This window comes from Oratosquilla oratoria, chromosome 35, assembly GCF_046742065.1.
Source record: "Oratosquilla oratoria isolate Oo_2021 chromosome 35, ASM4674206v1, whole genome shotgun sequence".
NCBI lineage: Eukaryota > Metazoa > Arthropoda > Malacostraca > Stomatopoda > Squillidae > Oratosquilla > Oratosquilla oratoria.
Window position 1 is genome coordinate 22,558,994 of NC_134811.1, and position 17,500 is coordinate 22,576,493.

The 17,500-nt window shown below is 40.4% G+C and overlaps 1 protein-coding gene across 1 annotated transcript in view; it reads left to right on the top strand.

Annotated features, from left to right (window-relative positions):
• The window catches only part of LOC143018581 (uncharacterized), a 266,215-nt gene that overhangs the window by 242,066 nt on the left and 6,649 nt on the right, over positions 1 to 17,500 (top strand). The window contains exons 10-13 of the mRNA XM_076174071.1: positions 4,526 to 4,686; positions 14,307 to 14,445; positions 15,339 to 15,761; positions 16,030 to 16,166. Coding sequence (XP_076030186.1) covers positions 4,526 to 4,686; positions 14,307 to 14,445; positions 15,339 to 15,761; positions 16,030 to 16,166 — 860 coding nt within the window. The remainder of the gene's footprint in view (positions 1 to 4,525; positions 4,687 to 14,306; positions 14,446 to 15,338; positions 15,762 to 16,029; positions 16,167 to 17,500) is intronic.

Sequence of the window (17,500 nt, forward strand, 5' to 3'; positions counted from 1 at the left end):
GACGTTAAGATATTCTTGTACTAATCATTAGCTCCTAATTTTTCGTTAACTTGAATTAATTCATTCATCACCATCTTGGTCACAGACCCAACATTTCTATTCATTTTCATGCCTCACGCCAATGGCACTTTTCTGTCACGCTTTAATATGGGTAGTATTCTCCGACTATAGCTTAATCACCTTTACTAACTTCATTGTGCCATTACTGTTCCACTGTAAACCATCATCCACACACGCACTTCTTCACATTAGGTGCTCGGATCCCATGAGACACCGATTCATTGATTTCCTATGGAATGATCACGGCTTCCGTCTCCATGGCCCATAAATATGCATAGTGTGTGTTACAGAAGTCCAGATTTCGGGTGTTATGTATACATTTACACTCTTAAATTTAGATTTTTGAAAGAAAATCCTTGTATCATTTGGTGTACAGTGATGTTTTACAATCCTAGATTTTGAAGGAAATTTCTAGTCCGACTAAGCGTATATTCAAACTCCTTAATCTGGATTTACTTTGTCCTTCAATGTTCTGCGAAGCTTGTAATGTTTACTTCTTCTCGGAACCTTGGAAAAAAAACAGATTATCCGAAAAAATAAGCATTCGAATATAAATAAAATATGTCAGAGGCTTAATTGTTATTAGTCTTATACCATTTCCAGGACCTTATCAATCACATGTACAGAATGATATACATTCTTTGTAGTCCCAGTCACTCTGATGGCGTTCAGTATTATCCCTGGAAAGAGCTGGACCGGGACCAAAGACGGGTACCTGGTAGTCCTGGAAAATAGACAGCAAAGCTTCCCGTTTTCAAAACCCGACAACCCCCTCATCTCTATTAGAATGTGCAACCTTGAGGGGCTGACACTCGGTCTCTGGGGTGGGCCCACGATCTTTACACATGGAGAACTGACAACCGGCGACTGCTCTCCTCTCCTTACCACTTTCAGTCGGTTACTGAAACAGTCCTGAATTATTACGCTTGTAATAATTTTTGCCTGTAACTCCCGGCATTATAAGTACCCTCCTGTAGCTGTAATGTTTTACCCAATGTTTTGTTGCCTGTTCTTGACAGGAAACCCAATAACATTCATCAATTCGTTACGTTTTCTTTGCTTATCAATACAGTGTCCATAAAATACGCTCTATTGGCGATCTAAGTTTCATGTACAACTCTTGCCATCAGCCACCCACCCCATATTTTTCGGGAGAGGATGGAGGGGGGGGGAATGGCGTAATCCTTACCTTGTGTTTGATATACTCAAAGCACATGACAGGCTCATCAGTGCCTTTGATCTTCAGACTATTTTTACAGCATATACTTCTCTTCCAACTCTCTTAACTCCGATTTCCTCAAGTTGGCCTAGTTGTTGATAGTTACTGATCTTCATTCATGTGTGTAGCTTTACGTTTCCCACAGTCCTCTGTTCAGTTTCACACTTTCCCCTCAAGTCGCAGCACACGAAGCATTTCTCGCTAGCATGCTACTTGCCTTTGCTACTTCGTTTGAGTATAGATTACTTCGGTTACGATCTTTTGTTTTTTTCAATTTTTCAAATACTTTTACGTCATAAAGTGAAAAGCTGAATGACAAATTAAGAGAAGTTAAACCTTGAAAACGAATGTTAGACGCATTGTTGAGGTTTTCTTACGAAGGTGTAGAAAGTTTTAACCGAAGTCATATCTACTCAAACGAAGTAGAAAAAGCAGATAGCATGCTAGCCTGGTGTGCCGCCATTTTTGTTTTGTACACAAGTGATCTGAGTCTCGTTAGCTTACATACCGACTGCATTTTTCCGAACTGTTCTTCAGAAGCCTTTCTCAAGCTGAAGTCTCAAAGAATGGCGGCAGGTCTTTTCAGCTTCAGGGCACTGGGTACAAGATAAAAGAAATCCTAGTGGAGTTCAGTACTTATAACGCAGTTTACCCACATTTCCTATAAATGAAGCATTACACGGAGATATTCCTTATTCTTTAGTGGCTCACGCACAGCACTTGAAACATTGTTTATCGATTATTTAGAGGATAACTGTACTAAAGAATTCGTGTGGTTACCACCATTGATAAATCTCTTGTATTGGTTGATTTACAATGTGCTTTTAAATTCGTATCCTACTTGTGCTGCTGTATAAGTAGCCGATTCATCTTCGTATGGAGTGCGTTTGTCAAATGTAGAGTTCCTTTTATCATTGGGATCTTGTTCCCTTTTTTTACACTGGCATTATGTTACCTGTTCTTGGAAAATGAATCGATGATAGATTCTTAGAAATGGTTTGTATGTCTTCCGTGCAAGAGTTCTTTAAAATTCAATTAGATAATGAAACACCAGGTATCACAAATCATATAATAATACTTTATTAAACAATCAACATTTTCACTAGTTTATAGTATATATATATATATATATGTGTGTGTGTGTGTGTGCATACATATACCAAGGGCTTTTTCCCCCCTGGCAAGGGAAATACCTAAAGTCAAAGCCATATATCCACTTTCAAAGGATTACAGAGGCGGAGCATGCCGACAGGAGACCTTTTGGTCCATATCTAGGTCGGATGCAAAAAAAAATAATAATAATAATGTAACAAATAAAATACGTAAATAAATGCTTATGTATATTTAAATAATAAACAAACAGGTAAATAGTGAATAATAATAAATTGGCATATAACTAAAAATAAATGAAAAACAGACAAATGATAACAAAACAAAAACAGATAATATAAAATAAATTATAATCATTACAGCATCTGGCTTAGATGTTTATCTAAATGATTCTTAAAGCTTCCAAATGAACTACATTGCACTACCTGTGCAGGAAGTTTATTCCATTGGCGAAGTTGTTTCTACCCACTTCCAAATTGAATCTATTTCCGGACAGTTTGAGGCCATTGTTTCTTTTCTGATTCTCATTCAATGTGAAGATGTTGTCAATTCCCTTTAGAATCTTAAAGACCTGTATCAAGTCACCTCTGAGTCTACGCTTTTTTAGGGAAAACAGATTCATATGTTTTAGTCGATGTTCGTATAATTCATTTTTGATATTTGGAATCAGTTTTGTGGCTCGCTGTTGTACTTTTTTCCAGTCTGTCAATGTCTTTAATGAGATTCGGTGACCATACGGAAACAGCATATTCCAAATGTGGACGAACTAACGATATATATAGCTTGTTAATGAGTGATGGACTTTTGAAGTCAAAAGATCGCGCAATCCCTGCATGTCGCCCACTGCCCTAGGTAATAAGCAATGCCACAGGACACAACACATTCACAGCAAGGCCTCTTCATTTAATCGCGCCCCCCCCCCTTTCCGTCCCTCATGCATAAAAAAGACGAAGAGAAATCCCTTCGGGTTACGTCAGAATATCATTAACACATACTCCCCCCCCATCCCCCATCCACTCTCATGCGTCACAGCATCATTCATACACAACCATTCTCCCCCCCCCCACCCTTACCTTCTGTGGTCTCCCATCCTTCGTCAACCGACATATCCCACTTTCCCAATGCCTTTTTGACCCCATCCATCCATCTCATCCTTGGTCGCCCCTCATATTCACTCCATCCACCTCTACTTTCCACACTTCTTTAACTAATATTTCTCTACTCATTCTTTCCATGTATCCAAATCATCCCAATAATATTTCAACCCTATCTCCCAACTTCTTTTCCTACCCCGCTCTCATCCTCACCTCGTTTCTCACTCTATCCAGCCTAGTAACCCCAACCATACTTTTCAGGCATTTCATCTCGGATACATTTGAACTCTTCTTATGTTTCATGTTTCTGCCCCCATGCAGTGCTGTCAGCACAATCACTCCTTCATACAATCTCCTCTTAGCATCCATTCCCACATATCTATTTCTCATTACACTTTTTTAATCCACCAAGGCATTCACTTGTTTCTCTCAATCTACATTCTACCTCCACCTCCACTCCTCCCTTTCCCGCCACATTCGCCCCTAAGTATCTAAAGATATCCACTTTCTCCAGCCTCTCTCCCTTAATACTCGCTTCCAGTTTGCTGCCATCCTCTCCCCTTGTACATCTCATCACCTTACTTTTACCCACATTCATTTTCAACTTCCTTTCTCTCGCACACTTTCCTTGAGCCCTCTTCTGATCCTGCTACAAGCGCAGTGTATATGAATTCAGATGCTGCACATCAGTATTTTTATGTGTCTACGTTTCTGGCGCACGCGCCTCACCTTCCCTTCTGTGTTTGTAATTACAGGCATATTTATGTGCTATAGGAAACTTTCCTTTATCCATAAACTCTTGATATCGAGCGATCCGTTTGTCAAATATCCATTTCATACTTCTTTCAGAAGTTGTGTAACAGCAAGTTTCGTCTCCGGAGCTCGCCACCTATTTAATATAAGAACATAAGAATGAAGGAGACTGCAAGAAACCATAAGGCCTACACTAGGCAATTTCATAAATTTAACATTTTCACCAAAATGCTGAAAATGTTAACATTGTCCCTCATAGAATCTAATTATAAACTTATCACATCCTCAGGTCGTCCTGATCCAGTCCACAACTGCTCCGCATACAACCTTTCTGTGGATGTGGTCAATGTGCGCTGTTCAGCGGGATTTGATGGAGGACTTGCGCAGACGTTTATACTGGAGCTGTACGAACCGAATGGAAGCAAGCTACTAGCTAATGTATCCAACCAGGTAAGAGACGGATAAAGTGTAAGCACTCGTGGACTCTCTCTCTCTCTCACACACACACACACACACACACACATAAATAATTTTTACATGACCTGGGTGACCAGTTTCGCCATGATTTTAAAATATGACATTTCCGTGATCAGATTTTCTGCAATATGGTGTGTGTGTGTGTGTGTCCGTCCACACATATATCTGAAGGCTCAGTTTTTAGCTCATTTTCGCACCAGCAAGTTTCATTTCTTTCTCCTGCTTCTTTTAGCCTGCTGCCAATACTTTTGAGGAATGATGTAGTTTTCCAAACCTCGGGTTCTTCCTAATGTCCACAAAGCTCCTCTCCCTCCTCATCCTCCTTTTTCTTTTTTCTCTTCCTTATCATTATCGCCAAAATCTTCGAATTTGTTTGCCTTCTGCTACTTCTTATCCTCTTCGTTTCCTTTTCTTCACACGGTCCTCAAGGTAGTCGATCTCCTTGGCTTACTTGACCTGTTCCAGCTACTGCTTTTTCTTCTACTTTCCTTTTTTAAATCTTTTCTCTACCTTTTCATAGGTTTCTTTTTCTATTTCTTTTCCAACTCATTTTCCTTTCGTCTCTACCTTCACCTATTGTTGTTGTACCTCTCCTCCATCTTCCTTCCTTTTCTCTCCCTCCTTTCTTAAATTGTCCTTATCCCTTTTATTTTTTATTTCCACGTCCTTTTCTATGTTCTTCCTTATTCTTTCCCTTAAATTTCCTTTTTTTTTTTCAAAGTGTTTCCTCCCATATCTCCCCTCTGATGTTTTTGCCGTTTTTACATGTTTCTTCTTCATCCATTTCACTCCCATATACCAACTTTATTCCGTCTCCTTCCTACATTTCTCTATTTTCTTCTTTCTCCAAATTACTTTATTTCTTCCCATGTCCCTTATTCCGAGCCCAAAGCCTCCATTCTTAATCATTTCTGGTGATCATTGAGTTACTAAATTATCGTTGCTTAGTATATTTAATCCCCTTACTGTATTATTCCTATGCATCTATGGACTGCGTCGTTATTTCCATATCATCCAAGTTGTTTCTTTTCTCTTTCCCTCTATTCTCTTTACTTTTCTTCTTCTGTTCTTCCTTTACTGCTCTTGTTACTAGCCTTGTCTTCTTTCTCTATCCTTTATTGTGTTATCTCAACTTTTCACTTTTGTTTTCTTATGTTTCCTGTACCCGTGAGTAAACTTCCCTTCTTTCCTTTTTTTTACTTTTTTATTATTACTTTGATTAGTCCGACATAAAACACACAACTTCCTCCTCCTCCCCACCGAACTGAAGGATATTATAAAATAAATAAAACACGAATTCTACTCAGCATTAAGATCAAGACAACAATGACCTTTTATTGGACGTCCCCTAAGTTAAATAAAGCCTCTCTAATGAGCTCAACTAATCAACGGACAGAACACAACCACTGCACTTAAATGAAATTTTGTAATAACGGTAGAAAAAGTGAATTTCAACATCATGATAGTTACCACCAAAGCTTGTTTTCCTACTCCGAAAACTGACACCTTGACGTTGGAGACTTTCCTTCAGTATCGTATTCACCTCTCTCTCTCTCTCTCTCTCTTCCTCTCTTCACTTTATCTGGGACTTGATAATTCGTAATTTTCTTCCACCATTTCCTTTATTCCCAATTATATCCTTTTCTTTTACTTTCTCATCATCCTGTTGCCAGTACAATGTTCATTTTGTTCTCTCGATATCTCCTGTACATGCTCTTCGTTTTCATTTGTATGCTCTCCCCCATGACCCGTTTAATGACTCCCTTTAAAGCCTATTGCCGTGATTTCGTTCTCGTTTTACTGATGTATAGCTCTTCCTCCTGGTTCAGTGTCACTACTGGAAAGAGTCGAAGAATCTTCCCCTTCGTCACCTAAAGAACTTTGTTCTCTTTTTCTTTTCTCGTCGTTCTTCACGTCTTGCGTCTCTTTCTCTTTTCCCGAGATTCTCAAGGTTACCGTCTCAAGTTGTCTATACATTGCAGTTTATCTTGCATGATTTCTTTTATGCATATACATACATATATATACCAAGGCTTTTTCCCCCTTACTAGGGAGGTAGCCAAAAAGGAAAAGGCATAAAATCATTCCCACCCATTCCATCCCTGAAAACACTCCACACCCCTCCACCCTCCCTCCCATCTTAGCACCTCCTAGATGACGGGTCATCCCTGCACCCTGTCCACTGCCCTGGGTCAGAAGCAGTGTCGCAAGACACAGCACATCCACAGCAAGGCCGCTTCATTAAATCGGTGACCCCCCCTCTCCGTCCCCCCATATAAAGGAGAGGGAGAAATCCCTTCGGGCTGCGTCAAAATTTGCTCACACACACTATCTCACCCCCCCCATCCCTCCGCCCATTCCACCTCATGCATCACAACATCTTCCATATACAACCATTCTCCATTCACCCCTGTCTTCTGTCCTCTCCCGTCCTTCCTCAACAGACATTCCCCTCTTCCCCAAAGCCCCCTTCACCCCATCCATCCATCTCATCCTAGGACGTCCCCTCATGTTCACTTCCTCCACATCTGCCTTCCATACCTCCTTTACTAGTCTTCACTCATTCTTTCCATGTGTCCAAACCATCCTAATACTCTTTCATCAACCCTATCTCCCAACTCCCTTTCCACCCCTGTTCTCCTCCTCACCTCCTCATTCCTCACTCTATCTAGCCTAGTAACCCCCATCATACTTCTCAGACACTTCATCTCAAACACATTCAAGCTCCTTCTCTCTTCCTCTCTCATGTTCCATGTTTCTGCTCCATACAGTGCTGTTGGCACAATCACTCCTTCATACAGTCTCCTCTTAGCATCCATTCCCAAATGTCTATTCCTTATTACACTTTTTAATCCACCAAGGCATTTACTCGCTTCTCTCAATCTACATTCTACCTCCACCTTCACTCCACCTTTTCCTGCCACATTTGCACCCAAGTATCTAAAACTATCCACTTCCTCCAGTTGCTCTCCCCTAATGCTCACTTCCAGATTACTGCCACTTTCACCCCTTGTACATCTCATCACCTTACTTTTACCCACATTTATCTTCAGCTTTCTTCTATCACACACTCTCCCAAACTCTGTCACCAACTTCCTCAAACCCTCCTCCGATCCTGCCACAAGCGCAGTGTCGTCCGCAAACAACAGCTGGCTCACCTCCCACTTTTCTCCATTATTTATGCATATAGGAAAGGGGAATGATGTTTTTTGGGCCTTTATGGATCTGGAAAAGGCTTACGACAGGGTAGACAGAAAGGCACTGTGGGAGGTTATGCGGATATACGGGATAGGAGGAAAGCTTCTGGGAGCTGTCAAGAGTTTTTATGAGAGTAGTAGAGCTTGTGTCAGGATTAGAAATGGAGAGAGTGAGTGGTTTGAGGTAAAGGTGGGACTTCGTCAAGGATGTGTTATGTCTCCCTGGCTGTTCAACTTATACATGGATGGGGTAGTGCGAGAGGTAAATGCAAGGGTAGTGGGTCAGGGATTGGAGATGGTTAAAGAAAATGGAGAAAAGTGGGAGGTGAGCTAGCTGTTGTTTGCGGACGACACTGCGCTTGTGGCAGGATCGGAGGAGGGATTGAGGAAGTTGGTGACAGAGTTTGGGAGAGTGTGTGATAGAAGAAAGCTAAAGATAAATGTGGGTAAAAGTAAGGTGATGAGATGTACAAGGGGTGAAAGTGGCAGTAATCTGGAAGTGAGCATTAGGGGAGAGCAACTGGAGGAAGTGGATAGTTTTAGATACTTGGGTGCAAATGTGGCAGGAAAAGGTGGAGTAAAGGTGGAGGTAGAATGTAGATTGAGAGAAGCGAGTAAATGCCTTGGTGGATTAAAAAGTGTAATGAGGAATAGACATTTGGGAATGGTATGCTAAGAGGAGACTGTATGAAGGAGTGATTGTGCCAACAGCACTGTATGGAGCAGAAACATGGAACATGAGAGAGGAAGAGAGAAGGAGCTTGAATGTGTTTGAGATGAAGTGTCTGAGAAGTATGATGGGGGTTACTAGGCTAGATAGAGTGAGAAATGAGGAGGTGAGGAGGAGAACAGGGGTGGAAAGGGAGCTGGGAGATAGGGTTGATGAAAAAATATTAGGATGGTTTGGACACATGGAAAGAATGAGTGAAGAAAGACTAGTAAAAGAGGTGTGGAGGGAGATGACATGAGGGGACGTCCTAGGATTGGATGGATGGGGTGAAGGACGGGAGAAAGAGGGGAGAGGACATGGATGATGTTGAATGCTGAGGTAGAATGGACGGGGGGGGTGAGGTAGTGTGTGTAAGCAAAATTTTGACGCAGCCGTATTCCCTCTCATATCTCGACAGCAAGAAGTGGTAATATTACATTTACCACTCGTTACTCTTCAGAGCAATGCGAGGTAATAGTAATTATAACAGAAAGGAAAGAACAACTGGTTATTACCGGTAATATTGCGTCTCGATGCTGGTGATAGTACTGAGCGATACTGTTATCTCTGAGTACTGTCACCAATTAGAGACGCAATATTACGATAACCAGTCGTAGCTGTTATTACTACTCATACCAGTGGTAATTATTACCCCCCTTTGATAATGAAAGGTAATAGTAGTTCTTTACAATTACCACCGGTTATCATTGTTGTCAAAGAGTGGTAATAGTAATTGCATTACTATTACCACTATTTGACTAGCAATGAAAGGTAACAGTAATGGTAACAGGTGGTAATGACAACAGAAACGAGCGGTAGCTATAGTAATGTCATTACCGCTCGTTTCTGTTGTCATATCACTAGTTACCATTTCTATTACATTTCATTGCTAGTCAAATAGTGGTAATAGAAATGGTAACAGGTGGTAATGACAACAGAAACGAGCGGTAGCTATAGTAATGTCATTACCGCTCGTTTCTGTTGTCATATCACTAGTTACCATTTCTATTACATTTCATTGCTAGTCAAATAGTGGTAATGACAACAGAAACGAGCGGTAATGACATTACTATAGCTACCGCTCGTTTCTGTTGTCATTACCACCTGTTACCATTACTGTTACCTTTCATTGCTAGTCAAATAGTGGTAATAGTAATGCAATTACTATTACCACTCTTTGACAACAATGATAACCGGTGGTAATTGTAAAGAACTACTATTACCTTTCATTATCAAAGGGGGGTAATAATTACCACTGGTATGAGTAGTAATAACAGCTATGACTGGTTATCGTAATATTGCGTCTCCTAATTGGTGACAGTACTCAGAGATAACAGTATCGCTCAGTACTGTCACCAGCATCGAGACGCAATATTACCGGTAATAACCAGTTGTTCTTTCCTTTCTGTTATAATTACTACTACCACCCATTGCTGTTAATATGAACGAGTAGTAATGTAATTACTATTTCCACTTGTTGGCAGCAGTGAGAAGTAATATGACAACTGGTGGAAATGGTAAAGACAACAGCAACTATTACCTCGCATTGCTCTGAAGAGTAACGATAACAGCAACGAGCGGTAATAATAATATCGCTGATAATACGAGGTAATGGTAGTCATCATTACCACTAGTTACCATTTCTATTACCTTTCATTGCTGTCAAATAGTGGTAAGAGTAATTACCACTCGCTGATGAGAAGTAATAGCAACGACTGGTTATCGTAATATTATCAACGATATTATTACCACTCGTTGTTTTTAACTCTCGGAAACGACAATATTACGATAACCAGTCATTGCTGTCATTACCACCAGTTACCATTACTGTTACCTCTCATTGCCGTGAACGAGTGGTAATAGTAGTGCAATCACTATTACCACTCGTTGACAGCAATGAGTTTATAACGAGATAATTGGTGGTAATGATGATAAGACTACTGAGAGGTAATAGTCATAGTAAAGTAATATTACATTACTATTACAGTTGTTCATGTTGAGATAAACGAGTTCAATATAACGATAACCAGTCGTTGCTAACTTCTCATCAGCGAGTGGTAATTACTCTTACCACTGAGCAATATCAACGATATTATTATTACCACTCGTTGTTTTTAACTCTCAGAAATGTCACCAGCAAAGAGACTCAATATTACGATAACCAGTCATTACTACAACTACCGCTCGTTTCTGTTGTCATTACCATTTCTATTGCCTTTCAAGTAAAAGGAACGACTGGTTATCGTAATATATCAACGATATTATTATTACCACTCGTTGTTTTTAACTCAGAAATGTCACCAGATAAACGAGTTAATATTACGATAACCAGTCGTTGCTATTACTTCTCATCAGCGAGTGGTAATTACCACTATTTGAAAGGTAATAGAAATGGTAACTAGTGGTAATGATGACTACCATTACCTCTCGTTTCTGTTGTCATTATCATTACCACCAGTTACCATTTCTTTTACCTTTCATTGGTGTCAAATAGTGGTAAGAGTAATTACCACTCGCTGATGAGAAGTAATAGCAACGAGTGGTTATCGTAATATGACCACTCGTTTATCTTAGTTCCCACCCGTTGCTGTTAACATGAACAACTGGTAATAGTCATGTAATTATTACTTTACTATTACCGCTTGTTCATGTTAACAGCAACGGGTGGTAACTAAGAGATAAACGAGTGGTCATATCACGATAACCAGTTGTTGCTATTACTTCTCACTGCTGCTAACATCAGATAGTGGTAATAGTAATGTAACCACAATTACTATAATGACCGAGTTGTAATTGTAATCATTACTAATACCTCTCAGTAATATTATCACTACCACTCGTTATCTTTACTACTACCCCTCATTACTTTTACCTCTTATGGCTGTCGAGTGTAATATGAATTACTAATACCACTCGTTCATGTTAACAGCAACGATAGCAAAAGAATGGTTATCGTAATATTGCGTTTCGTTGCTGGTGACCGTACCAAAAGATAAACGAGTGGTAATAGTAATATTGTTACTGATACCACGCGTTGATGTTATCTTTACCACCTCACATTGCTCAACGATTGGTAATTGTAATCATTACTATTACCTCTCGTTACTGTCACAAGGAGAGGTGATAGTAATATAGTTACCACTCGTTACTGTTGTCCTTATTGAACAAGAATGACTTCTAGTGGTAATACTAATGACAACAGTGAGCAGTAATGACAATAACAACGAGAGGTAGCAGTAATAACGATACGTAATAGTGTGGGCGCGCCTGCGTGAGTATTTTATTTGGTGGTGCCGTTCTTCTTGCCGAAGAACATACACAATTTTTTTTTCCCCTTACCTCTATTCTTGGTATTAATCCTGGTCCATCTCCCTTTCGTTCTCGTCTACCTCCCCCCTCTAGATCTTTCTCATCTTCATACTCATCTCTTTCCCCTCCTTGAACCTTCTCCTCCCTCCCCTCCCACTCTTCTCTTTTTCAACCTACTACCCCCTCCCACTCTCTTCCCTTTGTTCTCCTTTCTCGCAACCCCCCTCACTGCTACCTTCCTCCTCTTCTGTTCTCTGTGCTGCAGTCCATCATCTTTATTTTCCTATCCATTTTCTACTTCATACCTGCGTTACGTCTTCCTTATCCTTGTTACCATTTTCCCTTCTTTGCCTGTGTACATTCTTCTCTGTTTTCTATTTCATTTATTTTCTTTCACCTCTTAATTGCAGTAGTATGGTCTTCTCTTTAATAACGTTCATACAAGTAGAAGACCGCAACTTTGCGCGTTGGAGATATTTACATATTCATTTAAGGGGACCGGCTGGTCAATAATCGATGAAAATTGGGATAAAAATGAAGAACTGGGAAAAAATGTCTACATCTGCGTATGGCAATCGACAGTCTGTATGTGGAGTATTTAATCAAAATTCGCCTTATAACTCGACCCCCACTCGGCCCTCTGATACGTATTGTTCACTTCAATATATATTTTCTTGCATAAAATAACAATAATTTGTAATGATTGAGTGCTATTCCTAGTGACTTCTGGCAACTCTGTCTCTGTACCAGAGGTTATATATAGACCCCAGAATGGGTAGATGCCTCAGAAAGCGATAAACAGTAGACAAAAATTGAGTGATACGCTCCACTGCAAGCCACCATCAATCCTTTTGTCATTTGACAAGCTGTTTTTTAAATGCCATGTCCTCGCAAGCAAACCAAACACCTTCAGGAAGCTAGGAAAAGGCAAGAATTACAAAGTAAGCAAGCTATGACACCCTAATGTAATAACCTGCCTAAAATGCAGGTGGGGACCAGGAGCCAGAAGACAGAGGATTATATGACTGGACATCAACATATATGACAATATGAATAATTTTTTTTCTAAATATCATCAACATTCAAGCCTAAAAAGATAAATAAGGAAATGCCATGATATCTCTTATTTATATATTAGTATGTAGGGGTTTCAAAGTTAGTGAAAAATTTGACGGCCCGTATCTCAAAACCTAAGTTTTATACCTTCAAACTTCTACTCCATAACGTCTTAATCAATTTCAATGAAAATTCACACATAATATGTCTAAATCTGCCTGATTGATGAAATAGAACGTTTTTTTTTATATCTGAAAGGGTTAATTTTGGCCAAACAAAAAATTCCCTATTTCAAGGGGGACGGGGTGGGAAAAGATATAAAAATTAAAATTCCACAAACTAATTACTTTAACTAAAATTTCTCTCTATTAGTTTGAAGGTCTGGATAAGGTCCTTCCACCATATTAATTTCATTCATGTACAGCAATTATTATAGTAGTAGTCATTTCAAAATTATCAATTTTTTTGAAAGGGAGATGGGGGGGGGGGCAAAACATGAAAGGGATGCAGATTAGTTTTTTTGGGTTAGGAAAGATGTATATGGTGTCCTTAACTCTTGGCATGAATTGCTGTGCAATAACCCAAGTAATAAAGATTTTCATCTTTTGATCAGCCGGTCCCCTTAATAACATACTTAGTCCTTCGACGGTTTCTCTGTGGTCTTCCAGAAATTTCCGATTTTTTTTTTCTATGTGGTATCAAGAAATGGCTACTGTGAGGTAATATTTCTGAATTAGTTGTATTTTTCTAATGCTACATATTTTCTAAAGTTAGTCTGTGGCGTTCTTGTCTTTGTTTCATCTCGTAGCCTTTTCTATTTCGTTTGTTTCTATTCACCAGATATGTACATATGTAATACATTAACATATATTTTTTTCATCTACAGCTGGTAGTTCAGAGCGCTTAAAAGTGAAACTATTTTTCAATGGATCCAACTTTCACGATATTTTATTTTTCAGAGATATTGACCTTGAATGAAAAAGATACTTTGTGCTTGACACTCCATTTCAGGTTCTGTTGAAGACGTGTTCAAACAGGCCTCTTTGGCTACAGAAACTTCCGGAGCGAAGCTCAAATCAATTTTTTGCAACTTTTTTTTTCATTTATTATTTCAAACCATCCGTTAATCACCACAGAATCGAACCTCGGTTTCTCCACCTCCCTCTTTTGTTGGAGAAGCCCGGGTTTGGACGTGCGTTGCTAGGCTGTTTGTTCACATTGATTAATGACTGGTGGACTGGTTGATTGACATGGCGTCTCATAGTTCTGTAAAACTAATATGTTTTTTCCCATCCCTTCCTCTTCAACACCATCACCACCAGACTCCGGTGTTCTCAGTTCCGGACATGCCCCCCGGAATGACTGTGAACGCTGTAGTGTACCCGTACAACGGAAAGGGGCGAGGAGGGATGGTTTCTTTCAACGCCTACACCCTGAAGGACGTGGCCGAGAGACGAACAGGTACGTACCTACCACGCTTCAGAAGAGTCTCAAAGAACCCGACCAGGAAGCGAGTTAGGAGATGGGATGGGTGGACGCACGAGGAGGAGGAATGGAGGGGGAGTGGGGGGAGGAGTGGGAGGGAGGAGGATGAAGGAAAACGGGGGAGAAGGGTAAGAGGTGAATGAGTGTTTCGAGTTGGGAGAGAGGAGGATTGAAAGCAGGGGTGAGAAGAGGAAGTGAAGTGACTACTAGGAGGAAACAGAAAAATAGAAAAAAACAAAATTCAATGAGGAAATATTACGAAAGAAAAATAATGGAAGGGAGAAGAGAAGAAACTAGATATATGTCAAAATAATTAATAGAAAGAGAAGGAATAGGATAGGAAAATAAGACAGAAATAGAAGAAACAGGATGGGTAGAAGGAAGATCATGAGAATGAATGTATATAAATACGATAATGAGTAATTGAAGACGAAGAGATAAAATGAATCGGAGGTGTAGGAGAAAGGAGGATGGATGATAAACGTGAGTAAGAGGTGCAGTTGTGATAAACAAGAAGAGAGAATGAAGATTGGTAGAAAAATAAAGTAGGAGGAGTATGGAGTGGAAATGGAGGATGGTGCGAGGAGTGGAACGGGGGTAATAGACAGGAAGAATGGGGGAAGGAAAAGGGATATAATTAGGGGCGTACTATACAGGTATATATTATCATAACAGTAATGTTGTAAAGCTATCCGTGCTACTCTGCCGCTGCTGAGAGATGTGTGTGTGAATGCTCGAAACTGCGTATAAGTCTACGGTCCTGACCGTCCACATTTCGCTATATATTTATCCTCTCGTTATCTGCTTCGTGTGTGTGTGCGCGTGTGCGTGCGCATTTGTGTTAAAGTTCATCTATCTTCCCTGTGCAGCTGCTGTCAAGCCGCCGCCGCCTAATGCGTCTCCGACCTCCGTGTCGTTCTCGATAACACCCGTCCTCGCCGTCGTCTTCGGCGGTGCCGCGGGACTCCTCGTGGTCGTCATCATCATTCTCGCCGTCGTTCGACTTCGGCACGACAATCGCCTCCGAGGTCGCAGGAACAACGCCCGTGGCTCCGGAGCTGGAGGTGGTGCAGGAGGTGGAGGCGGAGGTGACGGAGGAGGGGAAGGGACCGGACCAAGAACCACGGATGGGAACACTACGGGAGTGGTCGTCGGGGATAAGGAAGAGATCGAGGAGGATGACGACGACAATGTGGTCCTTCACTCGAAAGCGGCTCAGCTGATGGACGAGACACTGCTGGTGTCCAAGGACTCGATTGAAAAGAACCCGGATATCATCAAACAGTGTCACGGTACGTCCCGAAAACCTGTCCCACGGACTCTCGTCCTCTCCTGATATGTAACAAAAATATGTATATATTTTCCACTTCTTTAAATATACTTTAAATCCATACTGAGTTATAAACACCTCCTTTACCCACAATTAAAAGCGCCTTTGAGAAATCTGTTCCCCACCACATAACTTCCTTTAAATTCTAGTCTGACATCTCCTTCAAGAAAATAACGAGTTAGATTTGTAATAACCGAGTCCTGAAATAACGTCCCGTTTACTAATAACAGCACTTCTTTCCTCCGGCTGCTTCCATCATGAAGGAGATGCCTGGGCAGGAGATGGTGTGAAGACTATCAGCTCCTCCTCCTTGGCAAACACTTACACCACGTTACCCCGAACGGCGCACCTGTACCACCAGTATCCGGTCAGTATGATTTTTTTTTCTATTGGTTTATTTCATTTATAAGTTGTTCTTGATAGATTTAACTTTGGTTCTATTATCACAGCCTGGTTGACAATACATGTTTGATTCCATTAGCAATGATTATATATAAATATCCAGTAGTAATGATTATCATAATAATATTGATAATAATTAGACTATATTTCACCTCGGGTTCAGTATGTAGAAAACCCCGCAACCCCATAATGGTAGGCAACGGTCCTCGAGCCCTCCCACAGGGAGGGAGACCCTTCTTTGGAAATTTTGGTCTATAGTCTTTGTTGTATTGGTATGGGATTATTTATAAGTCACCGGTTGACAGTTGTGCGTGAAAGGGTGTAAGAGATATAAATGAAATGTATTCAGAGATATCCTGGCCCCAGTTCGGACACCGAATGTCAGTCCCTTTGGGCTGCACCTCCCGATGGAGGTGTGATGGTTGACGGGTTTTGAAAATGGCCAGCTTCGCCCTCTGTCTTGCAGGACCGTCACAGGAAGGTACCCGTTCTTAGGTGCATGCAATGATATAAAAATAATATTCCTTCAGGATATATTCTCCAAACATTTAGCCGATGAAAGAGTATTGACTTCAAGACATCCATGGGCTTACGTAATGTGTAAGATATGGTAACAGATGACGGAAATTTTGTAAACAGAAAAATATGTCGAGAGCTTTGATCTTTTAAATTATTTTTCTTGCGACTGGGTTGGTAAAATAATGCTTAAATGAGGATTTTTTTTGTATTCGTATCAGTATCCTTGTATGTAGGCTACATGTTAGTCATAACATATGATATAGCATTTTGTGTCTGGCTTTGGTTATGAAAACCGTGAACGAAACTTTTTCGAATCTTTCGCGGCCGAATATTTAGATCTCGTTCATAACAATTTCGATTGAAATTTTAAGTTAACCGATTTAACCTTTTGGAAAATCGAAATTGCTCTGGTGGAGATCCGGAATCCAATGTAGAGTTTCTTTTCAATTTCTCCGTTTGTGCTTAAAGCGTATACATCTCGTCCTAATGTTATATCACTGCTTTTTTGAGCGCTAAAACTGGTAAATGGTTACTACTACTACAACATTTATTGACGGTATTATTACTCTTATTCTTGCCAGTAATACTGCTAGTCGTACAATTACCGTAATGGAAGTAATACTATGTGAAGTATTTTTAGTAATAATTGTAGTTGTAATGGTGGTGGTGGTGGTGGTGGTGGTGGTGGCGGCGGCGGCAGGATCAGTAGTAGCACTAGTACTACTACTGGTAGTAGTACCAGTACCGTAGGAAGTAGCAAAAGTAGACACATGGGGTAAA